Source organism: Buteo buteo, chromosome 15, assembly GCF_964188355.1.
Source record: "Buteo buteo chromosome 15, bButBut1.hap1.1, whole genome shotgun sequence".
Classification (NCBI taxonomy): Eukaryota; Metazoa; Chordata; class Aves; order Accipitriformes; family Accipitridae; genus Buteo; species Buteo buteo.
In genome coordinates this window covers 25544263-25561670 of record NC_134185.1, presented here as the reverse complement: position 1 = coordinate 25561670, position 17408 = coordinate 25544263, and the positions used below count along the sequence as shown (strand labels likewise).

Below are 17408 nucleotides of genomic sequence, written 5' to 3'. Positions count from 1 at the left end.
GCAGAGTATAGCTCTGATAAATTTAACATGTGCTTCAATTTCAAGGCTCGGTGGTTTTCACACAGAAAGACTATGCCTGTGGTGGTCTAGGAGTGAACATATTGTGTGGCTTCCAAGTGACTCAGCACTGTTCCACCAGCAGCGAAGTAGAACCAGAATTGCTATAATCATCCAGCAGAGGATCAGCTTTCATGGCACAATCTGTTTCTTTTCTCAATTACCAAGCGACATATAATAGGACTTAACAGGGAGAAAAAAGGAGGAAAAATAGCAGAACTGAAAAATTCTTGGCACTTCTGCAAAACTGGATTTTTCTCACTTCTTCAGTTTAAAGAGCAGGAAAAAAAACCTGTGTCATAATTTCAAGTAAACTGATAACTGTTTAAATGTCACTGACAGTTAATCAGATAAATTTTGCCATATTATCAATGATACTAATTTTTATTTTCTCAAATTATAAGGTTGATGGGTAAGATGTGAAGTCTAGCTGGCAGAGCAAGCTGTATGATGTGACTCAAAAAAGTTATCTGTGGAAACTGTCCTCAGGTCATGGAGCTGTGAAAGCAAATATAAGTGTGTACGTAATAAAGGTTAGGAAATGGTTTTGATATGCTCTTCTTCTACCTGGGTTTGGGGGGGGGTCTGGTTTTGTTGCTGAGTGACTGGATTAGGCCTGTTGTGCTGTTCCAAGGCAAGTTCATAGGGTATGAAAGTCAGGGCTGTGAATGTACCTGTAGCCGTTGTCATCCAAGCTCAGTGAATTGGAAAGGTCGTGTGATGAGAGAAATGAGGTCAGGTTGAGAATTGGCAGCACTAAGGGCTCAAGCAAGAGCAGAGCAATGGCTGGACCTGCCTGTTAAAATGATTGATACACAGCGAGAGTAAAGCTTTCTAGTTGGACTTAACAATTCTACTAAGACAGTGGTCTTAGAAAAACAACTGATGGGATTGCTGATGTCATTCTCTTAAAAAAAAAATTACACCTTTTTTTTTTTTTTTTTGAGCAGTTTTAACCAAATATAATCAGGCAACAAGCCAAAGATCTTTAGGTACTGTTTTTCTTCTCTGTGTTCTAGAAAACCAGGTTTTAAAACCTTTTAAGTCTTCTAAGCAAATTTGTTTGTAATTGACCTGCTGTTGAACTGGGGAGAAAAAAGGCTTCTGGGCACAGAAAGTCAGAGAATAGCTAACAATATTAAGTAAGTAAAGAACATGCCATTTTGCTCTTTCAAGATACTATAATATAAAGCAAGATTGAGTTTTTTCAAGGTAATTTTCTATTAATGAAGTGACTGCTAAAATTCGATCCTCTATTGTCACTTCCTTTTGTGAGTTGCAAATGCTTTTGGATCCTATTGTAGGTGAGCACTGATTAAACACTGATGCTAAGACAGCTTTTTCAGTATAATTACTAGGGATATTATCAATATACTAGCGTATTGTAAATCCCTTTCAAATGCATTTATTCTAGAATAAAGATGCAGGAAGCAATACCAGTAATAATACCGCAAAATAAGATTCTCCTTCATTAACTGAGCCCTTAATAGTGGGGGGAGGGGGGGGGGTTAGAGTCAATTAGGATCAGTGTAAATGGGCCTTTGTAGAGCTCTGTAAAACCAGGTCTTCTTGAGCACTGCCACCTAATCAGCCTTTTTCTTTCCCATCTTCTTGCTGCACGTGCCTTTCTGAGTTCTTCCCCTTTGAGTTGCTTGAGAAGTTATTCTTTTGGTTAGCCCCTCTTTCTTGTCCCTTCATCTGTCATTTTTGTCACAACAAGCTTGGAAATGTGTTTAAATACTGAAGCTGAATTACGTTTATACCTTTTGGTAAAAACTTGGGAGATAAGCGATCATTGGATTCTTTGAAATTCATTGTTACAGATATGTTTGTGCTGATGTCTAATATTTTTTCCCAACTGTCTTTCAAAACAGTTACTTGTGACTTCTACCTTTTGTAGAACTTTAATTTTCACACTTTTATATTAAATTGGTGACCGTTTTAATTGGTTTTTCTTTACAAGGTCTGGTTTTCAAACATCCTCAAAAAAAAAAAAAGCTTGCCTCCAGTCTTGCTACTGTTTTTAAAATATATGCATGTAAAAAAAAGTAATAATATACATGCAAAATTCCACATGTATCTTGGACAAATTTCTCAGTGAGGACCCAACATTGGGTTTACAATCAATATTTTTTAAAAATAGAAACTTTGGCCAAGCTACTCTTCTCCTTTCATAGTGCTGAAAGTGTCAGCTTGAGCTACAGCCCGAATTTGGTCTGAAATGGGGTAATGTCATATATTTAAAAGTCTGTATGTGAAAAATGGTTTATTAATATGTCTGTTTTATTTCAGGAAGATGTGGAAACAGGAGTCCACCTTGATCCTGCTATCAAGGAAGTTCAGTACAATCCCACTTATGATACCATGTTTGCACCTGAGGTAAGAAACTATATTGATCTTTAGAGCAGAAATGCCTTTGACTTAAAGGGCAGAGGTTCTATAAATCTCATGTGAAATTCATGTAAGACATACCTTCTTTGGATGCTCGCTGTGTTTTGGAATCCAGTTTAGGCAAATAGAAAAAAGATTCTACACAGATGTGTTGGTATTTTTAATGCTTGAATTTTAATATTCTGTATAAAGCTGTTCTAAGAAGAATCTTAAAGTGTTTGTCAGAATTATAGCTATGGAAATTAAAAATCAAGCTAGGAAAATAGCATTATAAAGATGTTGAGTAAAACATGAGCTTCATTAAAGCAGTCTCTTACTATTTATTTTCACATTTTTGCTATTTACTCATTGTGCTACTTAGAGAAAAATGAATGGTTGTAAGTCTTGTGGATATATGGCTTTTAAGAGGAGGATTTAAAATTAAAATCCAAGTACTTTCAGTATAACTATTCACATCAGTGTTAAGTATTTTAGTAACTTAAGCTATGCTAAATGTGTGTAGTGAAAAAAACATTTTAGGCTGAATTTGGACTGCCTGGTGCCATGTGAACCACTCTATTTTATTATAACCGACAGGCTATCTGAAAGATAAAAATAGCTGCTCAAACGTTTAACTTTTTTCAGTATTTAACTTCTTTGTACAGTTTGTCTTCTGTTATACCATGGATTAGCATTTTAGGTAGACAAAGGCTACATCCATCTGAATTTTCTACATTAGTTATGCTTTATGTTTAGAAAACCTTCTGTGGAACCACATAAATTGGCCTTCTCATGGCAAGCTTGCATTTTGCAACATACCAAAGCCATGAGGTGTGTGAGCAAAAATACTAATTTAAACTTACTATAGTGTTACTTTGTGTATGTGTTTTAGTTAGGGAAGCTTAATGCAGGACAGTCTCGGGTGTCCGCAAAGATGGCTGACAAGCATAGGGGTTGCAATTAAGTTTAGTTTGGTATTAGTCTCAGTGTATTACATTTGTTTGTATTCACTGTTCTTTTCCCTAACCATGGTATGGTCAGGAAGACTGGCATTTGTCATCTCACAAGAAGAAAAGGAAGGCAGGGTTTCATAAGTGTATTTCCTGGAATAATACAACAAGTCCCCAGCTGCTTTTTAAATGCATGAAAGTATTGTTGGCAGTGTAATTTCTGTATTAAGTACATGAGTTTAGTAGGACCTGATATCTCTTTCTTGATATCTTCCCCCTTACAAGGGACAGTATGCTGTGGTTTTGTCTTCTGAATGCTTGTACTGATCGCATACTGAATGGCAGTGGTTTGTATCAAGTAGTTGATATTGATTTGTCCTCTGTACCAGTAATACAGGCTAGAAAGTTCAGTCATGAAACGAGCTGTTCAAAGCAACTGTGTAAGCGATTACTGTGTAAAATAACAGACTAAGAAGCTTATTCAGTAGTCATAAAGAAATATAAAGTTGAAGTGACTTTTGCATTACAGTTTTTGAAAGGCCTATATTTTGTTTTTTTCCTGAAAAAGTACACACATATAAATAAGAAATTAGTAATTCTGATATACTTTCTTTTAACATTGTTGATGTAGTTTGGACCAGAAAACCCGTTTAGGACTCAACAAATGGCTGCACCTAGAAATATGCTTTCTGGATATGCAGAGCCAGCTCACATTAATGATTTCATGTTTGAACAACAAAGAAGAACATTTGCAACCTATGGTAAGTCCTTAACAGTGGAATTCACCTCCATCTTTATCATGCCTGGACAAAACAAGTTGTTCTTTATAGAACAGTTAATAGGACTGCAAGTTCTGTAAATTGCTTTTTAACAGACTTAATAAAATGGGGCAAGGTCTTTGAGAATCCATACAGCTGGAGATCATAGTATTTATTTGGGAAATCTCATTTGTAATTTCCTTTGAAACTGTAATCAAGTGTATGACCTCCTACCAAACCCTTCTTAATTAATCCTTCCATTAGTTGCATCAGTGTAGAAAACAGAAATCAGAATTTCACACTTTTAATACAACAAATAACTGTAGATCTGTTATGTAAATAGATTCTTTCATGTGATTCTAACTGAAGGTAGCTGTCTGAAAACCAAAAAGAACGCTTACTGAGTTGTGAGGTTCTTCAGAGTGGTTGCCTCTAGATACAAGCTGAATGAACAGGAATTGAAAAAAGTGGGAATACATTGCTAAAATATTCTTAGCAAAGACAGACCCAAAGAACTCAATATTGGTGGTCATTACAGTTGATGCTTTCTCATCTTGAAGAACCTTTTCACTTGTAAATAGTTGCATTTGAAAAATGAAACATTTGAGTTTTGGAGAGGCTTGAGTTTAAAATAGACTTTTTATGGATTGTAAGAAAAGTGGGTTTTTTTAATAGGGGAAACATGGACAGACTATGGATTCTAAGCATTCTTGTGGACATGCTTGAAAGAACAAAACTGCCATGTATTACATATAACAGTGGTTAGTTTTTCTTCTGTGTTTTATTGTAAGCTTTCATTTCTGTTTTAAACTTGACTACAAGTGCTTGTCTTGCAAATACGAATCTTTGTTTTCAAATGAAGTATCACTTTATATTCTTCAAATTCAGTCTGTTAGGCAAGTTCTGATACTTCTGTGTAAACTTAGTGTCGCAACACTCAACTTTTTGCACAGCTGTCACGGTCCACTCAGTGGACTCATGATGGTTCGTTTGCTATGATCTCGAAAGTGCAAAATTAAGGTGACCAACACCAAAGGGGATAGCAGTAATCACACAGTAAAACTTTATTGTATTGCATGTGAGGAGGCACGCGATAGTTAGAGATGGGTGAAAGAAAGGAGAAAAGTAAAGTTAAGTTTAGAGAGAGGAGAAAGAGAGGTTATAGCTACCACCGCTGATCTCACAGCTGATGCTGCGTCGTTGATTGTCGTGGTCCTCGGTGGGGAAGCTTCAAACTTCCATTGTTCAGAAGCCATCTTTTATGCTTAGTAACACACCTTGCTCCACCTCTGCCTCAGGAGTCTCCACCCTTCTCAGAATACAATTATCATATCTCCGCCCTTCTCGAGCGAGGCTATCATGCAGGCGCGGGGTCAGTGTCCGAGGCGTGGTTAGTCTTGGAGGCAGGCAGCCTTCGACCAGGAGGTGTGTTTTGGTATTATAATGAAGCAAAGTGCGTCTGAAGTTCATGATTTCTTCATGGATGTTATGGCAACAGCTGCAATCCATCTTTTTTGACAGTAGCTATGCAGCTATCTCTAATGGTTCCAGCCAGGTACCTTCCAGGAACCTTGTACCGCACATTCCGCGCTCCAAACAGGCCGTTGTCAGGTAGCGTACTGTTCATGTTCCTGATGACAATGTTGAGACAATGCTGATTTTCTGACCGACTCTTACAACAACAGACTCACGTCTTTCTTTATTCGTATCTACATTCAAAATACTACTCCCTGCAAACTGTCATGCCTCAAGATCACCTCCCCACACGCAAGTCCCCTTAAATTCATTAGGGATTTATGCATGCATGAATGTACTTACTGCATTCTATGATGGATGAGATTGGGACTTTATTGCTAACATCTGTGAGAGCCATGTATTACAGTGAAACCTGGATGAAAAATTTATCTACAGAGACTGTAACATCCTCAGTTTCTCTTTGTATTTGGGTTTTATTAGAGGTTTTCCTGTAAATGTTAAAAATTGAAATATATTTAAAACAGGTTTTTTTCTTTTACAGTTTTAGCTAATAGGTACTTTTCACTGAGTTGTTAGGATGTGGAATATAAGCAAAATGCCAATATTAAGAAATGGATGTCTAGTTCCATAGCATAACTTTAACTTACTTGACAGCAATTTTGATGTTAGAACTTGCCAGACAATGCAAGTAGGAGCCTACTCAGGATCTGAATAGGCAAATTAGAATTTGTTCTGTGAAATTAATGTTGCATTGTGTGGATTGTGCATTTTTGTGTGTGTAAAATAGATACTGGAAAAAAGGGTCTGTAGGCATGTAGTGTTTGGTTGGGGTTTTTTTGTTTGTGAAATTTAGTTTGGGGGAAGATAGAACAAGTAAGTCAACTCAAAGCTCCTACTATTGGTTTATATCATCAGTGTACAGCAGCTGCCTTGAAAGCTGTATTACAAGAGAGTATAAAAATACATTTTTAAGACTGATAACATTGGCAACTGTGCAACTATCATGTTCAGCTTTCTAGAAAGGTTCAACAGATAATGATCTGGGTAGGGTGAAAATGGAGCTATGAAAAGGCTGAGATATAGACAGTTTAAACTGCAAGAACAAGCACCGAGAAGCTGAAGTTCAAGCTAGCAGATGCGGTAAATGGGCATGATATCCTGGCTCACTAAAAGGCCTGTTAAAAACAGCACTTCTTTAAGTTGTCAAAAAGTTGTCTATTAAAAATTTAATATTCTCTTTTCCATTTGGAAGGACGTAATATCTTCTCAGAAAAGACCAAGTATAAAAATGCAAGTGTAATTGCTAGGCATAAATCTAAGTCATACATGTTTTTAATGACGAAGTCATAACAAATTGGAAGAACAGAGAGTACACTTCTTAATTAAAAGCTGCAGATCTTGAGACCTCTGGCCTCTGTTAGGCTGTTTAGCACCATTGTGCTAAGGCAGGAGATCTCAAACAAATCTGCAATGGCTAGCATGTAGATAAGCAGTGACTATAAATGAAGGACGAGTGTGGTACAAGAGGATAATAAATGAGATCATGTATCCAAAACAGCTCAACTGCTGCAGAGTCTTTCAAAACAAACAAAAAAAGTCTTACAGATCATCTTGAAAATACATACATACTCAGTGAGAAACCTATATATTAATTACAAACAAAACCTAAGTATTTTTTGGCAAACAGTCTTTCTCATCTACTTCTCTTGCAATAAATATTTACTATCGAAAGTACTTTTTCCTTGTGATGCTTGGATAGCTCAGAACATCCATGCTGTCATTGACTGAGGGTCCTTCCAGCCCTTTATCCTATTAGACAGGTGGGCAGCAATGGGTACCTAGTAAGGAGTAGAAGAAAGAAGCAAGCAAATAGTGATAATATGCAGTCTCTCAGCCAAGGGCCATGTCTCTGTATTTATTAATTTTCAGTGAATTTGGGTGTTTTGTTTTTGACAAATTTGTCCAGCTGCTTCTTGAACCCATATAATTTTTCTGTGTACATAGTAACCTATTGCAGGCAGTTTGTCAGCTTACCAGCACCTTGTGTGAGGAAGTACCTCTGTTTTGAACTTGTGGAACTTAAGAGCCTTCTAGTTTGCCTTGATATCCCCTAGCCTCTTGTGTTGGAAGACACAATGAGCAGTCACTTCTTATTCACCATTTCTGTGTCGTTCCTTATTTTATAGATCCAGGCTGTAACTTCATTTCAGTCTGCTTTTTTTCCACCAGAAAAGATCTGGTCAATCTTCTTGTTCCTCTGTTGCAGCCTTTCCGTGCCTATAACTGTGCTTGTTTCTCATCTATGTCTCTGTTAGCTCCACTGTATTGTTCCCAAGATGAACAGCAAATCTGTGCACAGTGTTTAAACATGTCATCTTACCGTGAATTTGTTCTGTGGCTTAATAAAGCAAGAGGCTTTTTCCCTTCAGTTTCTAAGAATTCTTAACGTTGCATTTTTCTCTATGACTTTGGGTAACTTTGCAAAAGCTACTTGCTCCCTTTTTCCAGATCATTTACACTATGTTGAACAGCATGGACCTGAGCATGGATCCACCAGCACCTTTCCTGTGCTGTGGAAACCAACCATTTAGTCTTGCCAGTGTTTTAATAACTTTTTATCAATTGACCATGTAAAGACCTGTGGGGTTTTTAAAGTGTCTTTGAGGCATCCTGTAATAAGTCTAACTCAATTTCGTAAAGGTATGCAACATCAACCAAGCTTTGCTCATTCACATGATTGTCACCTCAGAAAAATTCCGGAGGTTTTGTCATTGAAATTTACCTGTACAGAAAGCTGTGTTATCTGCTCTGCTGCAATTTATAATGCTCATCCAAGTGCCTACTCATCGTTTTCTTTATTATAGTTTCTACTGCTGGAAACTTCTAACCATACAAATGTCTGGCTGGCTGACGTGTAGTTCCCCAGATCTCTGAAGCACCTTTTGAAAGTTGGCATCATATTTGATATGTTCCATTTCTGTCATATTGAGACAATGTTAGGCAAGAGTTTTTTCACTGCGTTTCCGCTTTAGATCTCTTGGATGACTGCCATCTGGTCCCCGTGTTTTGTTACCACTTATTTGACTCTTTAGTCTCCTGACATTTCACTTTGAGGTAGATATTTTGTCACATTACCCATAAAGAAAGGTTCTGGCACAGGAGCCTGCCCAAGCTCCTCCATAATGAACATGTGTTTTAAAAAAACTCACTGATGCTCTCTTTTCATTCCTTGATCATCTGTTGACCCACATGCTGCCTGGTATGCTTTCTGCCCCTGCAGTTTTTGACAAAGCACAAGTGTTAGGTTTTATACCTTATGTGATTTTCTCCTCGCGTTTGGTCGGGGAGCTTACTGTAGTGTTTACTTTGCTAGAGTTTGATTCTTTGTATTTTTCACATTTGGATACAGCTTCAGCTCTCTGAAGAATAGTTCCTTATTTCTAATAGTTTCTTTTGACATACTGTTCAGCTGTGCCCACTTCCTTCTGGTCCCTTTAAAGTCGTCTTTTAATAGCTGGCAGGCATTAGTTCTTTTTCAACTACATGGTGTCTTTGAAGTGTCCCTGCATTTGGAAGAGGCTTTACCCTTTAGTGCTCACTTTCTGTTCCTCTTTAATATCTTCTTTACTTAATATAGCCCTCCTGTTTTGAGATTGAGATCATTGTAGTAAATGTTTTTATGGCTTTCTTTGCTTCCTCAACAATGTTGATTTATACTGACTGCATTATGGTCATTTGTAAAATGTGTATCCTTAGAAATATGTCTTAAAATCAGGTTTCCTGCATTGCTCAATTGGCTTTTTTTCATGTGAATCTCTAACATGACTGCTTCATGGTACAAGTACATTGTGTAAAAATGCTGGTTTCATCACATCTTGGTGTGAGATTTGCACAGTCTACTACAGGGAGCTGACTAAAATATGTCATTATTACTGTGCTTCTTTACCTAGCACCTGTTTAATCTCTGTTACCATTTCATGGTTATTGCGTCTTCTGGCTGAACAATCAGTTAGGGAGTCCTGGCAACTATACTCACCACTGCTTAAACCTGGAATTTCAGTCCAAAGGATCCTTTAATGCTTGTTAATGCTATTAACTTGTTAATCTGATTTGTGTTGAAGCTTTCTGTAGCATAGCGCATTTTTTTCCCCACTGGTATGACTACTTATTTCTGTATTCTTTCTGCCTGGTAAAGAGTATTCTATCCAATTATGTCAGTATTGTCCTACCAATTATGTTTATGAATTTAAAACAAGATACTTCAATTTCACTATGTGTTATTTTTAGCCTCTGCCATTTTGTATACATGCTTGGGTTTTCCATTTCCCTGCCCTCAGGTTAAATAGGTTTCTGTGCTTATTGCTATCCCTGTTATCTGAGGTTTCAGATTTCTGTGCTACCTTTTGCTTAAGGATATGGCTTTAAGATTGTGTGTCATTCCAAATGGCTTATTTTTCTTTAACTATTGGCTATCCCCAACTATTTAATCAAAAAGCGCTCTTTGAACCTTCTCAGTACCAACAGCCTTTTAAATCCAGATGAGACCTACCCATCTCAGTAAAGTTCCCTTCATTCCAGGAGTTTGGAGAGGTAAAGTTGACACAGGCACTGGAGATGTTTTCCACATTGGGGTTAAGATCTGCAGCTTTTCTTTGCAGTAAACAACCTCTTGAGAATGAGCTGCCCTTCCAGAATATATTTTATACAAATTCAAAAATACCATAACTTAATTGAGTCACTTTTGTACCGTTCCTCAGTCCGTGGAAAACTGAGGAAGAGCATGCTGAATGCAAACCTCAGATCTCTGACAGGTCAACTGGACCTCAGCTTCTTTATCAAGGATGTCTCTGTGATACTAGCACGTGGAAGTAGTCAGGTATCTGCTGCTGTCTTTATTCCTTAGGATACAAAATGTTGTTGGGGCATATAATATACAAAAGGGAAAGCCAAATCTTTGACTGCTCTAGTCATTCTCCTTCCTAGACACTGGATTCTTAAGCTGTCATTTCCTCCCTGATGCCCAAGAGGTGGTGAATCCTTGTTATTGTGAATGCAAACCTGCTTCTCTTGTCTCCGGAAGAGTCGGGATATTCTGGTCCTGTATCCACAGACAACAATTTGAAACGAGTGATCTAGTCTCAGATCACTTGAGTGAGAATTGCTTCAAGGTCATTCCTATTTTTATACTATCCTGCACAGTTTTAAAATCTACATAAATATTGTAGTTGTACCTTTTTCACAAATGTAGTAGTTGAGATTTTATTGATACCACCCTGAAACTTCTGTGCTGCAAATTTAAACTATTTCTCATATTCCCTTCAGCAGCACTATCAAGCCACAGGTCATTGTTGTCTTTAATGTTTCACGTATTGAAACTACCTTTGGGTCCATCAGGTTTTTGCCTTTTGTCCTTCATCTCTCTTTAGACTGACAAGGATGTTTCTTCAATCTTTTCTAGGCCTTTTCCCTATCCCAATGTTTTGGAGTTTTTTTCTGTTACCCTCAATTTTTATCTAAATTTTTCTTCAAAATACATTGCTTAAAACTGCACATGCCAATCTAGATTAGGCCTTGGTTGTGCTGTTTCATGTTTTACATAGTTTTTGCTTTGCAATAAATCTTAGGTTTCCTTTTTTTTTTTTTTTTTTCCTCATTGGTGTCAGACTTGTGAAGTGTATCAACACCACTACCCTTGCAGCCTGGTTTTTTTTTTGTCCCCTATACCTAATCAGGTTTTTTCTTCTTTTTTTTTTATTTGTCATTAAGCATGTCTTTGCTGAAGTGAAATATTTCACACTTGTCTTTGCTGTCAGCTGCATGTTTTACAGGTATGTGATCCTTTGCTGATGGCATAATCCATAAAAATACTGAATAAAATATTCCAGGCAGGCCATTTTATAATCTTGTATAAGATACTCTCCCAGTCTGATAGAAAGCCATTAATGATTACTCTGTGAGTGTCTGTCCGTTTTTTTAATTGGAAACCCATTTTGCATCTGCAGTCGTAGGTAATCTACTGCATTTTGAATCCATTGATGTAAGGCAATCTTCTTACATAATTTCAGTTATTAAAGAGAAGGCTTTCTCTCTGGAAAAACAAATTTCTCTTCACAAGCCATTATGATGTAAATGGCCAAAAGCTTAACTAGCATTATTTTTCCAATGTTGTAGTCCTTGGAGCATGGCTAAAAAGACCAGGAAGTCCTAAAATACAAACACTTGTTTATTCTTCTGTATCTGTACCCTCAGCAGAAGCAGTCTGTCTTCTTGAAAATTCCCTTTTGAGCATTGTTTAAAAAAAAAAAAAAGCAATATAATCTCCTTAATTATGTGGGCATATATAAATTTTCAGTGTGAAGCAGAATTATGGATTATTTTTTACATGCTGCACACAAACTGTTCATGAATATGGTAAAAAAATAATTTTGTAGCTATTTCAGCATCAGTACTCATCCTAGAAGTGGACTGCTTCATTCATGCAGCATTTAGTATTTTAAAATTTCACCTTCACGGGATATTAATGTCCAATTTAATAAGAAACAGTCTTCTGTCCATGAATCTCGAAGCTCTTTTATGAGTATTCACTAACTTGGTTGTAGCAGGATTACTTCATCAGTAAGACTGATATTTTAAGAGGTTAAAATGACTCTGACTTGGAAATAACACTTCTGATTTTTTTTCATCTACTGGTATTACATGCAACACCTACAGTCACTATTACCTCTTACAGTTGTAGGCACTTTATTCTCTGATTACTTTGATTCTGTAGAGAGGCCAGTGCAGTCAGAATGGGTTAGTCCAGCTGCATTTTTCCACATACCTGAGCTACCTTGGGTCTCTGTATGCTGCATTGCACAGTACGGTGTAAACATACTTTAATTAGCTGTCTTTCTGGAATGCACATCAAAGTCTGATTATTTAACCAACCTTTTTCAGGTGCACTGAAATTATGGATGTAGGTGGAATTGTACCTTTCCTTGCTAAAATGTGGCATGAAGTATCTACCTCCTAAATAAAACTGAAGGAGACGTAGAAGTCGGGGCACATTATATGGCATACCAGCTGAGTAGGATAAAAGCAAGCTGTCTTTTGCAGCTGCGTTTAGGAGTCCTAGCCAGAAAGAAAAGATTCTCTTTCACATATCCACTAGAAAGTAGAAATTGTTCAAAGCGTTTCTATGAGAATGATGCTGGACCAAATTCAACCCAGCTATAAGAAGTCTCCGCTTCCACGGGAAGCTGTGCTTGGCCCAGGGGCCCTATTCATTAGAATACTGTCCCTCTTTTACAAATACTGAGCAAATAGAGTCCCAGAGACTGTGTCAATACAGTTGGAGGACAAGTAAGCCACTGTATTGATTTTGACATAAATCCAAAGTAATATCTCTCTGCTGTTAACAGAAACCTTATAACTTGGAGGAGAACTCATTGAAATAGTGGCTTGGTAAAAGCAGGCAGTTAAATTAGCAAAAGTCTAATTCCAGTGTCTGCTCAGTTTGGTTGTCCATGGAAATAAATCCTACAAATAGTCTAGAATAATTTTTTTGTGGTTTGGTTTAGGTATATCTATATTTCATAAGAGGGCATTGTCATTATTTTTCTCCCTGTATCATATTCATGGAGCATCTGGGCATATGTTGTTCCATGACTGGGTCTTACCGGGTTTGAAGCTCCAGAGCTGCTCTGCAGATGGATTGTTCCATTTGTATGGGAACGCTTGCTGTGTTCTTTGAATGGCTCTTCTACTAATTTCAATAATTATTTTTTTTCCCATCATCTGGAAAGAAATCAACTGGACCATCTTCTAGGACAGTAGTCTTTCTGAGAAATATTTGGGGAGGTGATTTCCTTTGGTTATTGGGATGGTGTTGATAGGTTCTCAACCTGTATGCACCCCAGTGCTTTTATGGGCCATTGGTCTCGGGGGTGGACTGGATAATCTCCCACTGTTTGTGATTGTCTCTGTGAATCAACAAAAACATAAGAATTGGATTGTATGCTGTAGGATTTCTTTGATTTTGTGTGTGTGATTACTTTTACTGGTGGTTTAATATCTTCATTGCTGCTTTTTTTTTTTTTTCTTCCTTCCTGATACAGAGAAATTCTCATTGGGTTGTCAAGGGGCATTTTGTCACTTGAATAATATTTAATAAAAATTGGTGATATGTCCACCAGGGTGCAGTCTTTCCCAAAAGAAAAGCCATGGTGGTCAGTAACTGTTCAGTGCACCTGTTCCTTGGAAACTTTATTTGGCTCTCTTATTCTTGTAAGATCATGCTACCCTTTTCAGGAGAAATGGAGAAAAACTGTAAAATATGCATATTAAAATGAGAACCTCAGTATCAAAAATTGTAAATATCCTGAATATCTATGAAATGCTGGTACATTTTATAAATTATTTATAAGAGTAAATGCAGCAGTATTTGCTGTTTTCTTAAATGAGACTCAATAGTTGTAATCAGGAAATGAAGATGTGAATACTTAATCCTTTTAAAAATCAAAGGCCATTGCTGCTGCTTCTGCTACTATCCACGTTAGTTAAAGCAACTGCTTTCACACTGAAGGAGCAACAAGCTTTCCCAACTCTGGCAGGAGGAGGATGAAACGATTTCTTCTGGGGGAGACAGAGTATGCACAAAGCCCTAGAAAACTTCGTTTGCTTTCATTTTTTTCCCCGTCTCTGTCCTCTTCCTTCCAGCTGCCGCCATCCCCAGCCCTGCCCGAGGCGACCCAGCGGAGGTGGTGGGCAGCGCAGGGGGCTGCTGAAGCCGGCGGGCTCTCTGTGCCCAGCAGCAGCAACGGGCTGGTTCCAGGGTGACTGACTGGGTTTGCCAACCAAGGAACAGTGCCCCGAACTAAAGCAGCATCTGTTTAAAATCACGTGTCACTAACATAAGATTTTGAGCTAGTCTTTTCCTTATGCCATGTTACAACAAGAAGAGGTTGCCATGGCATTCCAAAATGTTTGTGTTCACAGCAAACTGGTCTGAATTCAGTGTTGACCTCACTTGGAGCAGGGTGTTGGGCCAGGGGCTTCCTGAGGTCCCTTCCCACCAGAAAGATTCTGTGACTTTGCTTCCTGTGACTACCCTCCCTTTGTGTCTTGTCTTATCTTAACTGTGCCCTATTATATTTATTTGCTTCTCTATCTTGTGCAACTTTAAGCATTTTGGCAGCAATGCATACGCAAGGGCCTCATGGTAATACTTTGTAGTAGTCTCAGGCCAAGTGAAAAGTGGATGGGATTTCAAAGTATCAACCTTTCCTCATCCCTAGCTCCTTGAAAGCCAACGGGAAGAGATTTGGGGGTAGGTGGGGGCAGAGTAATAAAAGCTGTACAAAACCAAAAAGCTTGAAATAACAGTATTGCATTTCTTCTCTTGTTCTAGGTTATGCGTTAGATCCCTCTATAGATAACCCTGAAGTTGCTACCAAATACATTGGTTCTGTAGAAGAAGCTGAAAAAAATCAAGGTAATTAATTCAGACTTGCAACTGATGACTGTTTCCATTTCTTCTTTACTAAGAAATGGAATAGGTATTGGCAAAGGAAGGAATTATGAGAGACTTACCCATGTCCAAAGACACAATAAAGAAAGATGTGTTGCAATTGTAATGTGAAGAGGGAAGAGAGATACTGGAGTGCTTTGTTTTCTTGAAGTAGCAAATATTTCAGGCTATTATGTCAAATTTCAAATCAGAATTTGCAGTTGGAACCTAGCACGTGCCATTGCATGAACAGAATTGATCTGTATATTTGAAATAGCTTTTTGGTCCTTTTAAATTCTCTCAGCTAAAATTGTCATATGTCTACATTGGGATACCAGTACCTTGGGCTAATCACCTTAACTGTGCTACTCAGTAGCGAACCGATCACTCTGTATGCAACCTCTAGCACTCCTGTTGGGAATTGCATGTTATCTCTGCTTACCAGAGTTAAGCTGTTTGGGTTATTTGGAAAAGAAAAACCATTGGAAGGTTGCCAAATGGTAAAGGCATAGCATGCCACTGGGAGGATTGCCTACCGGAGGCACAGGGTTTGTAATTAATACTTTGATACAAGATATTTAACACTCAAAGTGACTTGTTTGCATTGGAAAATTGATCTTGTGTAAACTTTATGGTTATGCTTTCCCTTGCATGTCTTTTTCTAACATCTTATTCACATGAGCATACAAAGGTTCTTTATTTCTGTGTCCTATTCCACGGCATATATCCAAGGTTACTTCAGTCTTTCCTTCCAAAGTAAGATAAAGAAAATAGACTTATTTTAGTATAGCAGCTACAGATGTTAGACAGAAATGGCTGAGATCAAATAATTTAAAAAATAAAAAAATAACCTTTTCATAATGGAATTTTAGTAATTTATTTTAAGAAAATGCTTGATTAATGTACAATTCCTTCATATGATCATTATTTCAATTTTTACGTAGCCTGTTTCCCCTTGTTTATACAAAGTTCTTTTGGGCTCCTTTGCACTAGATGAGTATTACTGATGCTGTAGGAAAACATTGTTTGAAAATTGCACATAATTGTTTATACAAGCTTTTGAAAAAACTTTTAAGTCATCAGTTTAACATCTTTTAAATTTTAATTTTTTTTTCCTCCCATATCGATATTATTTAATGGTTTTGACAAATTCTGAGGGCACAGCATTTGTGAAAAGCTAGCATTTATATGAAAGAACAAGATAGTGGTTGGATGTAGGTGACTGTCAATGGGGACAGACTTTTTAATAGGGTGTGTAGCGATAGGACAAGGGGTAATGGTTTTAAGGTAAAAGAGGGTAGATTCAGACTAGATAAAAGGAAGAAATTTTTTACAATGAGGGTGGTGAAACACTGGCCCAGGTTGCCCAGAGAGGTGGTAGATGCCCCATCCCTGGAAGCATGCAAGGTCAGGCTGGATGGGGCTCCAAGCAACCTGATCTAGTTGAAGATGTCCCGGCTCATTGCAAGAGGGTTGGGCTAGATGACCTTTAAAGGTCCTTTCCAAATTAAACCATTCTATGATCCTATGAATTTTTACTAAATTAAAATACACAGTTGTGGTTGGTGTTTGGGGAGACTTCTCTTATTTTCGTTTTGGGGGGAACTGAGAGGGGTGAGGGGGATCAGAAGCCAATTGTTAGGACTTTACTTTCAAACACTGCACTATCTAAAGTATGAAAATTGATGTATTCATACAGTCTGCAGACTTATTGTTAAAAATGCATGGGAACATCCATGCTTAAATCCTCTAAGAAACCATGACACACAGTTTAAGTGATTCTTCTGTTACTGTACATAGTTAGCAGTGTTCATAGAGAAAAGTTAGCAATGCTTTGGCCAATTTTGCTCAAACACTTTTTCCATTTTGCTATGTATATTGGAAGGAGTGGTGATGGTGGTTTTTTCTTTTAAAGTGACTATGGTGTGATCTGTGATGTTGTATTTTGTGTTAGCAACTAGGCAGTGTATTGTTTCCTTGTTCAGGGTTAACAGTGTTTGAAACGGGACAAAAGAAAATTGAAAAAAGGAAGAAATTCAAGGAGAATGATGCATCTAATATTGATGGTTTTCTGGGACCATGGGCAAAGTATGTCGATGAAAAAGAAGTAGCCAAACCATCAGAAGTAAGTACTACTTAAACACAATAGATACAAATCATTAGTATATTGCGGTGGTTTTAACAGAGATCAAGCTGCACTAGTAGTTTGTCCAAGCAGAAAATCCATGCTATGTTTTAGGGTGATAGAAACATTTCGGGTAATATTTCCAAAAAAGGTGTTCCAAATATTCTGCATTCAATTATTTGCAA

At 37.5% G+C, this 17408-nt stretch overlaps 1 protein-coding gene across 1 annotated transcript in view; it reads left to right on the top strand.

The window, feature by feature from the left end:
* Window positions 1–17408, top strand: part of CDC40 (cell division cycle 40) — a 43062-nt gene that overhangs the window by 8854 nt on the left and 16800 nt on the right. The window contains exons 2-5 of the mRNA XM_075046815.1: window positions 2350–2436; window positions 4009–4138; window positions 15000–15083; window positions 17084–17223. Of these exons, the coding sequence (XP_074902916.1) occupies window positions 2350–2436; window positions 4009–4138; window positions 15000–15083; window positions 17084–17223 (441 nt within the window). The remainder of the gene's footprint in view (window positions 1–2349; window positions 2437–4008; window positions 4139–14999; window positions 15084–17083; window positions 17224–17408) is intronic.